This window comes from Bos javanicus, chromosome 9 (genome assembly GCF_032452875.1).
Source record: "Bos javanicus breed banteng chromosome 9, ARS-OSU_banteng_1.0, whole genome shotgun sequence".
Classification (NCBI taxonomy): domain Eukaryota; kingdom Metazoa; phylum Chordata; class Mammalia; order Artiodactyla; family Bovidae; genus Bos; species Bos javanicus.
Window position 1 is genome coordinate 65,475,952 of NC_083876.1, and position 12,924 is coordinate 65,488,875.

Here is a 12,924-nt window from a genome sequence, read left to right on the forward strand (position 1 = left end):
TGGTTTAGAAAAATGTTCTCCAAGTGTCGTCGGTAGACCTCTGGAGAATCCCGATGCCCAGATACCCATAAGGTCTTGACTAGTGTCAATACTGGGTTGGTTACAATGTTCATTTGGGTTTTTCCATAATGTCTTATGGGAAAACCTGAATGAACTTTTTGGCCAATTCAGTAACACTAAGATGTTATTTACCTTTTTCACTGTGTTAACATCTGCAACAGTTTTTGAAAAAGCAATGTGGGTAAAACCGCATCTTAGCATATAGCAAGGCAGTGGCCTCAACCATGATATTCTTCACCACCACAGACTCATGGGGGTGGAGGGAATTGGTTTCATTTGAGAATATCCTTCCTGAGGTAGGAAAAAAAAAAACGTTCTTAAACCTGAACCCTTGGTTTCAGGACTTTTTTTATACGCTGTGTGACAAATGGGAAGTTTTCAAAAACACTTATGCTGCTAAGTAAGATGGTTTCCCTGAGGAAAAACATTTAGGCAATTGTTTGATTTGCATATCAAACTGTTTTTTCTTGAAAGGATGTTTATAACGTAAAAGAAAATGCATGACTTATAAACTAGTTACTCGGACTTGGGTATCTAATAGACATTTTCTTCAAAATGAACAGAGTGAAATTGTCATCTCAAGGAAAACAACTAACAGTATTTGTTGCCAGACTTAAAAATGGGAATTAAATTTAAACAATCTTTCTGGGGACATATTCTCAATATACACTAAAAATCTTAAAATACGCAACTCTTCTATTTAGTAATTCCGGAATTTACCTGGGAAAATATTTACATATACAGAAATATCCAGGCACCAGGACACTCATCATAGCACTATTTATATTAGCAAAATATTGGGAACAACCTAAAAGACCAATTGTAAAAGATCATAACAGAAAATCATAATATATTATTCAATAAATGCTATATAATAATTAAAATAATCAGGTCAAATAATACCGTCATCAGAATCTTTATGTACGTTTCCTGAATATATAAATTTACACTAAAATAGAAAATATGTAAAAAATATATATGTAATTATAAATGGGCAATCACTAATAGAAATTTAAATTTTATTTACCAAATATTTTAAAATAGAAAATATGTAAAAAATATATATGTAATTATAAATGGGCAATCACTAATAGAAATTTAAATTTTATTTACCAAATATTTATAGAGTATCCAGTTATGTGTAAAGTACCATCTCTGGGGCTATGTAGAATTTTAACAGATAGATGAAGGAAAAAGATATTCAAAGAGGCAAAGGTACAGGATTTGTCAAAGCTAGCGATTCGCTCAAAGCACTTCAGTTTGCTCAAAGCAAGGTCCATGTTGAGAATATTTACCTTGATACATTACTTTTAGGCCCTTAAAAGCCAGACTAATGACCTTAAATGTATTATACTGTGTGAAATGGAATATCTCATGCCACATTAATAAACAAGGATGAAACAGCCATCAGAGACTTCAGGCCTTCAAATGTGCATTTCTGAGCCTGGAGGGCCCCCAAAAGAGAGAACAATGCCTGCAATGAAGCAGCTGTTAGCTGAGGAACTTAAGGCTGTCACAGTCATCAGCCGTTACATCCCTCCCATGTAAGCCAGTGAGCCCTAGTTCAGTTCAGTTCAGTTCAGTCCCTCAGTCGTGTCTGACCCTTTGCAACTACATGAACTGCAGCACACCAGGCCTCGCTGTCCAGCAGCAAACCCGGAGTTCACTCAAACTCACGTCCAGCGAGTTGGTGATGCCATCCAGCCATCTCATCCGCTGTCGTCCCCTTCTCCTCTTGTCCCCAATCCCTCTCAGCATCAGAGTCTTTTTCAATGAGTCAACTCTTCGCATAAGGTGGCCAAAGTATTGGAGTTTCAGCTTTAGCGTCTTTCCTTCCAAAGAAATCCCAGGGCTGATCTCCTTCAGAATGGACTGACTGGATCTCCTTGCAGTCCAAGGGACTCTCAAGAGTCTTCTCCAACACCACAGTTCAACAGCATCAATTCTTCAGCACTCAGCTTTCTTCACAGTCCAACTCTCACATCCATACATGACCACTGGAAAAACCATAGCCTTGACTAGACGGACATTTGTTGGCAAAGTAATGTCTCTGCTTTTCAATATCCTATCTAGGTTGGTCATAACTTTCCTTCCAAGGAGTAAGCACCTTTTAATTTCATGGCTGCAATCGCCATCTACAGTGATTTTGGAGCCCCCAAAAATAAAGTCTGCCACTGTTTCCACTGTTTCCCATCTATTTCCCATGAAGTGATGGGACCAGATGCCATGATCTTAGTTTTCTGAAGGTTGAGCTTTAAGCCAACTTTTTCACTCTCCACTTTCACCTTCATCAAGAGGCTTTTTAGTTCCTCTTCACTTTCTGCCACAAGGTGGTGTCATCTGCATATCTGAGGTTATTGATATTTCTCCCGGCAATCTTGATTCCAGCCTGTGCTTCTTCCAGCCCAGCGTTTCTCATGATGTACTCTGCTGCCGCTGCTGCTAAGTCACTTCAGTCATGTCTGACTCTGTGTGACCCCATAGACGGCAGCCCACCAGGCTCCGCCGTCCCTGGGATTCTCCAGGCAAGAACACTGGAGTGGGTTGCCATTTCCTTCTCCAATGTAGGAAAGTGAAAAGTGAAAGTGAAATCGCTCAGTCGTGTCCGACTCCTAGCAACCCCATAGAATGCAGCCCACCAGGCTCCTCTGTCCATTGGATTTTCCAGGCAAGAATACTGGAGTGGGGTGCCATTGCCTTCTCCGATGATGTACTTTACATTAAGTTAAATAAGCAGGGTCACAATATACAGCCTTGACGTACTCCTTTTCCTATTTGGAACCAGTCTGTGTTCCATGTCCAGTTCTAACTGTTGCTTCCTGACCTGCATACAGGTTTCTCAAGAGGCAGGTCAGTTGGTCTGGTATTTCCATCTCTTTCAGAATTTTCCACAGTTTCTTGTGATCCACACAGTCAAAGGCTTTGACATAGTCAATAAAGCAGAAATAGATGTTTTTCTGGAACTCTTTTGCTTTTTCCATGATCCAGCAGATGTTGGCAATTTGATCTCTGGTTCCTCTGCCTTTTCTAAAACCAGCTTGAACATCTGGAAGTTCATGGTTCACGTACTGCTGAAGCCTGGCTTGAAGAATTTTGAGCATTACTTTCCCAGCGTGTGAGATGAGTGCAATTGTGTGGTAGTTTGAGCATTCTTTGGCATTGCCTTTCTTTGGGATTGGAATGAAAACTGACCTTTTCAAGTTCTGTGGCCACTGTTGAGTTTTCCAAATTTGCTGGTGTATTGAGTGCAGCAATTTCACACCATCATCTTTCAGGATTTGAAATAGGTCAACTGCAATTCTATCACCTCCACTAGCTTTGTTCATAGTGATGATTTCTAAGGCCCACATTCCAGGATGTCTGGCTCTAGGTGAGTGATCACACCATCGTGATTATCTTGGTCATGAAAATCTTTTTGTACAGTTCTTCTGTGTATTCTTGCCACCTTTTCTTAATATCTTCTTCTTCTGTTAGGTCCATACCATTTCTGTCCTTTATCGAGCCCATCTTTGCATGAAATGTTCCCTTGGTATCTCTAATTTTCTTGAAGAGATCTCTAGTTTTTCCCATTCTGTTGTTTTCCTCTATTTCTTTGCATTGATCACTGAGGAAGGTTTTCTTATCTCTCCTTGCTATTCTTTGGAACTCTGCATTCAGATGCTTTATGTTTCCTTTTCTCCTTTGCTTTTCACTTTTCTTCTTTTCACAGCTATTTGTAAGGCCTCCTCAGACAGCCATTTTGGTTTTTTGCATTTCTTTTCCATGGGGATGGTCTTGATCCTTGTCTCCTGTACAATGTCATGAACCTCCATCTCAGGCACTCTATCTATCAGATCTAGTCCCTTAAATCTATTTCTCACTTCCACTGTATAATCATAAGGGATTTGATTTAGGTCATACCTGAATGGTCTAGTGATTGTCCCTACTTTCTTCAATTTTAGTCTGAATTTGGCAATAAGGAGTTCATGATCTGAGCCACAGTCAGCTCCTGGTCTTGTTTTTGCTGACTGTATAGAGCTTCTCCATCTTTGGCTGTGAAGAATATAATCAATCTGATTTTGGTGTTGACCATATGGTGATGTCCATGTGTAGAGTCTTCTCTTGTGTTGTTGGAAGAGGGTGTTTGCTATGACCAGTGCGTTCTCTCGGCAAAACTCTATTAGCCTTTGCCCTGCTTCATTTCATATTCCAAGGCCAAATTTGCCTGTTACTCCAGGTGTTTCTTGACTTCCTACTTTTGCATTCCAGTCCCCCATAATGAAAAGGACATCTTTTTTGGGTGTTAGTTCTAAAAGGGAATTAAAAAAGGAGAATACTTGCTATCGGGCTACAGCCACTCTACAGATGAGGGATAGGGGATGTAAAAACAGATGGGTGCAGGATGCTGGCCCTAGATAGCTAAGAAACACTTCACTGAAGGAAATTATTTCAGTAAGCCCTGAAGCTAGTATCTTCCATGTTGCTCAGTTGTGTCCAGCTCTTTGTGACCCCATGGACTGCAGCACGCCAGGACTCCCTGTTCTTCACCATTTCCTGGAGCTTGCTCAAACTCATGTCCATCGAGTCGGTGATGCCATCCAATCATCTCATCCTCTGTCATTCCCATCTCCTCCTGCCCTCAATCTTTCCCAGCATCAGAGTCTTTTCCAATGAGTCAGTGCTTTGCATCAGGTGGCCAAAGTACTGAAGCTTCATCCTCAGCATCAGTCCTTCCAGTGACTATTCAGGATTGATGGGTTTGATCTCCTTGCCGTCCAAGGGACTCTCAAGAGTCTTCTCCAATACCACAGTTCAAAAGCATCAATTCTTTGGCGTTCAGCCTTCTTTATACTTCAACTGTCACATCCATACATGATTACAGGGACCTTTGTCAGCAAAGTAATGTCTCTGCTTTTTAATACACTGTCTAGGTTGGTCACAGCTTGTCCATGGAACAAGTGTCTTTTAATTTTGTGTCTGCATTCACCATCTGCAGTGATTTTGGAGTCCAAGGAAATAAAGTCTATCATTGTCCCATGTATAGAAGAGTGCTAAATTTCTTAGTTTGAGATATCTGGCTTTCCTTAATTAACAATAATCTTTCATGTTCAGACTATCTGCCCCCTTTGCTGCACACTTCTATAAAATCTGACTCCTTCCCTGCCTCCTTGGAGCTACTTGAGATGCTGCCTCCAGGAATGAAGTCCTAAGAACTCTCACTTTTCAGGTTGTGACTATTTTTCAGTCAACAACTGCCAATGGTGAGCCTCCGAGAGCTGCAGAGCAAGGTTCTAAGACAACTGTCTCTGAGAATACTACTTTAGTTGTCATGTTATCTAAATGGTGCTGAAGGTAAAGGTATCAGGGCAGTACTAAAATACTCGGGTGAGAGAGGGTGGTGATGACCTGACTAGAGGCAGTGGGGAAAGAGAAAAGGTGCAATATTTAAAGACAGAATCACAGAATTTTACCAGAAATTGGATATTGGGACACCTTTGTTACCAAGAATGTTGCCCCAGAATCATAATCCTGCCCATCCCTCATGTGGAAACTAACTACCCTTATCTGAGTTTCTGGCCCAATTAGAAAAGGACGAAGCTGCTCCTAAAGAACTTTCTAAAGAATCGGTTAGAACCAACTAGGCCCAAATGGCAAAAGACCTGCTGACCTCCAGTGGACTGAGCCCTCTTTATACATTCACTGTAATACATTAGCATGCTAAGGGACACATCCCCCAGTGCCACAACAGCTGACAATTGCCATGACATCAACCAGAAGAACCCAAAAAAACAAGTGAAAAGGAGTGTTGCCTCATTCTGGATCCAAACCACACCCCTATCTCAGAAAAGTCATTAATATTCCTCCCACTCTTTATCAAATTCCCTCCATTTTACCTCAACCTTCTATATATATGGTGTCTCAGCCTGAGCAGGGTCAAGAAATTGATCCGCGAATTAGTTCTTGCTTCTCCATCCTTTGATCACTGAATAAAGCTTGTGCTGTTGCAGTCTCAACACTGGTTTTGTCATTGGTTGTATGAATCTGAGCAAAAAAAGAACCTCCCTGGTTGAGACAAGGGGTCTCGGCCTAGGCTAACACTCGGGCACAAGTCCAGGTGACCGATTCGGTAACACAACGAGAGAGGGCAAAGACTACTCAAGTGGTTTCAAGTTCTCATTTCCAGAAACAGGAAACAGAGGAGGGAAAAAGGGAAGAAGAATATGAGTTGATGTTATCTGAGGGTGCACTAAGCTCAAGTATCAACAGGTTATCACACTGTCCATCCAACAACTGGAGATACTAAACAAGTAATCAGGAGTGAGAAAAAAAAAATAGACAGAAGTCTGACAGTAAAGGGATTACTTAACATTCTTTGTACAACTCAAATACTAAATATTAAAGATACAAGAAGTTTCACTACCGTTTCTAAAATATAAAGTTTCCTTCTGTGAGGAAAAGTTATAAACAAGGGGAATGCAGCAAGCTGGTAACTAGTGTGGACAAAAGAATGCAGCCTGCCATTTTAATAAACAAGGATCTTGTAGCCATAAAGCGATCAACCACAACAGCTGCCTGCTATCGTGCCCTAAGGAGAATTCAGGCTTCTCTGGTGGCTCAGTCGGTAAAGAATCCATGTGAAGTACAGGAGACCTGGGTTGGAAGATCCCCTGGAGAAGGAGATGGCAGCCAGTCCAGCACTGCCTGGGGAATGCCATGGACAGAGGAGCCCGGTGGGCTACAGTCCATAGGAGCAGCAAGAGAGTTGGACATGACTTAGTGACTAAACCATCACCACCGACCAAGGAGAATTCAGGACGGAGAAAAAGAGGATACTGGCTCTAGAGAGTTAAGGTGACATCAAAGGAGTAATTGATCTTCCTATACATAGAAAAACACTAAAATCATTAACTTGAGAGGTTTTCTTCTTGTGATTAGTAATAATCTTTTGATATTCAATTGATGTTTTTTTCCCCAGCAAAAATTCCTATAAATCCTGGTTTCTCCCTTATCTCTTTGGGAACACCTTCTCAAAGCTATCTGACAGGCTGCTTCTGGACTATAGTTCTCAATAATGCCCCGAGTGCATTTTTTTTTTTTTTTGTCAACAAAAGGATTGTAGAACTTGCTCAAGAACTTAACAATATAGTAGTTCTTATGATTTCCCCCCAACAAGCTTAAATAAGGTCCTTACAATCACATGACACTAAGAAATATAAACAGGACTAGATGTTACTGGAAATTCATCTATGGCAGAGTACATTCAGCCATCAAGAGGTTACAGGAGCCAACTAAAAACTGTCTCTTGCCATCTGCCTCTACAAAGATGAAGTCACCAGCCACTGCAGCCACTGACCTTCAACATCCCTGAAAGGAATTCAGGGCACAGATCAAAAATGAGACACTCTGTGTTCCGGTAAAAACTGGCAAAAAGGGCCTTCACAGAGTTAGACGTTTTCAAGAGAAGATTTTATGAGCCTAAATTCTTACATCTTCTCACACTTAGGAAGCATTAAAATCACTAAGAGTGACATCTGCTCTTTGTGACTAACAGCAAGCCTCTGATGAAATATGAGCTTGACTACATGTACCCCACTTCACTAAAAACATACGACCTCTCCCGCAACCCCACTGGAGCAGTTTCTCAGAGCTCTCTGAAATGCTGTCTCCCAGACTACAGCTCTCATTTTGCCACCAATAAAACTTAATCACAATTCTCACACTGTTTTGTTTGTTTTTTCCAGTTGACACACAGGAGAGATGAAAATCTGGTAGATAAATTTTCCTGGCAAATGTTCCCAAACAGTTTTCTATTTCACTTGCATTGCTAGCAGATAACCAATACCAAATTACAATGGGAATTTACCTTAAATTAGCAATAAGAGCCTCCCAAGGAGAATCCTAGTATCACTGATAAGCAAAAATGACTTTTTTCCAAGCCAGTAAAAACATTAATAGCAAATGATATTTGGCTATTTAAGCAGGTGCGTGTAAGTACATTAAAATACAAAACAAATTGTATTTCTGGTAGCCTGGTAAAAAAAATAAATCTCCAAATGGATGAGAACATAAAAGGAACAGAAATTAAATTTCATTTGTTCAGAAGACAACTCTAAAAATAACTCAACTGGTTCAGGTATCTCAACTGGTAAAGTCCAGTACTACAACATGGTTATTAATCATCACTAAAATACAAAATAAAGCATTTGTCAGATGAAGGCAAATTTCTATTCCTAATGCATAGGCAAATTAAATGAGCAGTTGCTATTTATGAGCATCTTCCCACACTTCAAAATTCAAGCCAACACATCTGAAATTTATGCCACTATTTTCTTTCTATCACTGCCACACTACTGAACCTAAGAGTGTGGTCCCAACTAGGATAGAATGATCACTTTCAGCACCTTACCTGATCAAAAAGGTCAGTGCCATCTGATCCTGCTGCTCTCATAAGTTCATCTTCTCCACCAGGATGATACTCCATATATGGGCTGACATTATAAACAAAGCCTACATCAAATAAGGAGAAATAATACCCTAAATGAACTTCTTAAAAACTGTACAAAGTAGGTGTACAAAGTAGATGTTTTAATAAATTTTTCCAAATACCTCCCACTTAACAAACCGTTACTCAGAAGTATTAAGGATATAAAGGGTCTGAGGTTTCACCATACTTGCAAGCTAACAAGTTAGGCTGCTGGTTTCATGGGTCCTGACAGAAAACACGAGACTCCTAGGTTAGAGACAAAGGATAGCTGAGTACTTACATCAGCAGCAGTAACTAGAAAATTCGGCACCTACGTAAGTTTCCCAAGCCCCAGTTCCCACAGAGCTTTGTGAAGAGGGCCGGATAAGCAGCTGTACACTCAACGTGCTGCATGATGGAAAAGGAACCTTGAGCATAGGAAGCCCCGAACCTTTTATAAGGGGCAGTAAATGCACCTGCCCTTTGTTCTGGAGGCAGACATGATCTCTGTTTATACTGAACAGTAAACAAATCTCTCCTTTCTTTGCTCTAGAAGGAAACACTACCTGTACCACTGAAGGATGATCACCATGCAAAAATTTCTGAAAAGGGGGCTAGAATAAGACAGAGTCAGTGCCTCGGCTTGCAAGATGTGCAAAAGACCTATAAAAGAACTGCCTCCCAACACACACAAAAAATCATGCAACACTGAATTTAATATTTTAAAAGTTCTCTCTCTTCCCAACCCTCTCCCCCAACCTCTCTCTCTCATATTATCACATCATCCTCTATTGCCCTGGCAGGAGAATCTGATGAAAAAGAATGGAGCTGTCATCCATAAATCGATCATCTCAGCAAAGGATGAGAGATGGGGACTGGGTCACTGAGGCACACTCTGTGAAAGCAAGCAGTTCTTTTCTGCACTTGCTCAAGGAACCAAGATTACTGTTTAAATCTTAGGAATTCTTTCATCTTCCCCAAATACTTATTTCATCTGTTCATATATTTAACTATATTTTTGTTAGGAAACCATTGACAGAAACATTCCTGCCATGGCCAGGCAGGATAATAACCGCTTGAGTGTTATCTCACAACATGGAACCCAGAACTGACAAAACTGCTGCCAGCTGGAAGAATTCAGGAGAGAGCATAAGGGGTAAGGAGACACCCACCTGCCAACCTTCCAGAAACCCTTGCACTGGAAACCATCTTGATTGAGAGATGCAATCACAGGCACAAGTAAGATGATTGGCCAGAGACAAGCTGGAAAACTAACCTTATTATTATAAAACCTGAGACTGTGAGCCACATGGCAGAGCAGTCCTCCTGGGTTCTCTCACCCTGCTCTCTCCCGCCCAGGTTCCCCTTTCCAATGACGTCTTTTGCTCTGTCAGTACATGTATCTCCTTGGACGATTCATTCCCAAGTGTTAGACAAGAGTCCACTCCTGGACCCTGGAAGGAGTCCACCTTCTGGTACATTTTCATCTTTTAAGAAGAAGGAAGAATAGAAGTAACAAATAGAGGAGAAGAGCTCACTGAATAGCCTTCCCAAGGAAGTGAACTTCTTTTAATCCTTTATTTGAAAACTAGATAGTAGACAAACCTAGCCTTTCAAGACACCTCAAGAGTGCAAGGAGAACAACTGGTTTTCTTATTTCCAGGACTAATCCTTCTTTATGTAATGACTTCCATGAATTCAAATAAACTCAGATAATTTAAGATGTTCATCCTATATAATCACCTTTGAAGGGAAGTAGTTAAATTTCAAACCCAAGAAGGGTACTGCAGTTTCCCCACCAATTTAATTTTGGAAAATAACCAGCCAGTCTGAATTGCTTTATAAAATTACTTAAAGGAAATTTAGGCAACAAAAAGAGGTAAATTCACAAAATCTCTCTTTCAACAGTCCTCCAAATAAGTCAGGAAAATGGGGGTAGGGGGGAAACTGGTAGAGCACCCTCCTCTCTCCTTCCCCATAAACCTTTCCCAGCCAATTTAGAAGGAATTTTTGCTATTGTTTAATGCTCCAAAGTCCCACAGACCACAAATGTCTGAAGTAATGATTCAGTTCAGTTCAGTTCAGTCGCTCAGTCATGTCTGACTCTTTGCGACCCCATGAATCACAGCACACCAGGCCTCCCTGTCCATCACCAACTCCCGGAGTTCACTCAGACTCGCGTCCATCAAGTCAGTGATGCCATCCAGCCATCTCATCCTCTGTCATCCCCTTCTCCTGCCCCCAATCCCTCCCAGCATCACAGTCTTTTCCAATGAGTCAACTCTTCGCATGAGGTGGCCAAAGTACTGGAGTTTCAGCTTCAGCATCATTCCTTCCAAAGAAATCCCAGGGCTGATCTCTTTCAGAATGGACTGGTTGGATCTCCTTGCAGTCCAAGGAAGTAATGATTAGGATCAGAGTTATTCCCAATAGGTTTTTAAAGACAGAGAATGCATTCCAAACATTCAGAGTTCTAGTGTTTCTCAGGAACATGAAATCTATAACACACGATCATCTAATCTTCTGATGGAAATCCATGTGTTTCAGCAACAGCAGAGAGATGACCAGGCAGTTTAACAGCTGTCCCTGATCAGCAAAGAGAGCCTTGTATCTCCCACATGTGTTCTTGACTGCCTCCCAGTTCTTTAGATCAACCCTCATCCTCTCATAATCTACCCTCCTTTTTGATGGACTCCAGACCTGAAGAACTTCTCATCCCCTTCAAATGGACAAAACTAGGAATGCTTATAAAATCCCTCACTGTGTGGAATTAAAGCCCAAGAAATGTTAGATCCAACCACATTTGGCAGTATTAGTAATTTGCTAATTATGAGACTTTCAAACCTGTCCTAAAATGCATCTCCCCTGGTTCAGAGACTCTCTTCCCTCTTTTTCTTCTTCCCTCTTATCTCTTTCCATTTTTTTTTTTTTCAAAAGCATTTCCTACCAACTAAAACTTGGACCCCTGACTGGCAGAAGAAAACAGTCACAAAGAACCTAGCTTTATGCTTTTCCTTCATGCTTTACTGTATTCTATTTACACCATGGGCTTCCCAGATGGCTCAGCAGTAAAGAATCTGCCTGCCACTGCAGGCAGTGCAAAAGACTTGGGTTCAATCCCTGGGTCAGGAAGATCCCCTGGAGGAGTAAATGGCAACCCACTCCAGTATTCTTGCCTGAAAAATCCCATGGACAGAAGAGCCAGGCAGGCTATAGTCCATAGGGTTGCCAAGAGTCAGACACGACTTAGCAACTAAACAATAACAAATCTGCACCCTGCATGACTTTTAAATAGCACTTTCTAAAGTGCAAGATTTGTCTCCCATGAGTTCTTACCACTTGACTTTTAGAATTTTGCAACTTTCTAAATTTTAAAATGACATAATGTCTTTCTAAAGCTCTATTTTTTTGTTCAGGTGTGGCAGATTTACACAGCTGACTGCCCTCTAACTATAAATGAATAGTATTTATGGACCCCAAGATACAATCTCATTAATGCTAGGCTACTAATAAATTTTGCAAAACCTAAATCCTAATAATAACATTAAGAACAAGGATGGGTAGGAAGGGATTCATGAAATATCAATCCCAAATGGTGCGAAACTCGGCTGAGACCAAGATCCTCTAGTCATAGCCCAACGGTTGCTTTTAGATTATTTACACGGATGACTTTCAGTGGTAGAGGGAGATTTAAGGAGGCTACTTACTGACTTACCTACCTGTCTATCCCCTCCTTTGTGCTGAGATTTTATTTTTTGTATTTTGTTTTTTAAACCCCAACCAGGAGTAGATAGAAGAAATGGACTGGCTGACTACTGTGAAGAACAGCAACTTAATTTCACAACATATACACATACCAAAGCATAATGTTGTACACCCTAAACTAACACAATATTATAGGTCAAATCTCAGTGAAGCTGGGGCAGAAAAAAAGAGGAGGAGGAGTCACTTACTAAAACTAAATCAGTTCCATTGGGAACATATACTTTAATGTTTAAATATACCAATAAAAATGCCATAGCAACATTCAGGGGGTACATTTTATAGCTCATTCAGCCTAGCAGAGCTGCAGTGCAATTGGAAGCACACTCAGAAAAACAGCTACACTGACCTCTTTAGGCAATGCACTGGCAGTATCTGTTCTAACATTTTCAAACGAAATTATCTTGTTTATGTTATATATCTGGAACTCTGAGCTCTCACATAAGTTCCTAGAATAAAAACTAGCCACTTCAAAATTATCAAATCAATCACAGAATGACAGTCTTTACAACTTATTGACCAGAGATGTATTAATATGTCTTTTGTTAGCTTAACGTTATTGATGGGAGACATTTCAATATCATTTCAGGTATAACCTGAATACTGATGTTGCCATTTTACATGCAAAGAGCTCTTCCATCTTAGCAAACACTGCCTCT

At 40.6% G+C, this 12,924-nt stretch overlaps 1 protein-coding gene across 2 annotated transcripts in view; it reads right to left on the minus strand.

Annotated features, from left to right (window-relative positions):
• Positions 1–12,924, minus strand: part of LOC133254002 (cytochrome b5 reductase 4) — a 114,758-nt gene that overhangs the window by 73,515 nt on the left and 28,319 nt on the right. For both annotated transcript variants that reach the window (XM_061427925.1, XM_061427924.1), the window contains exon 3: positions 8,447–8,547. In XM_061427925.1, the coding sequence (XP_061283909.1) occupies positions 8,447–8,547 (101 nt within the window). The remainder of the gene's footprint in view (positions 1–8,446; positions 8,548–12,924) is intronic.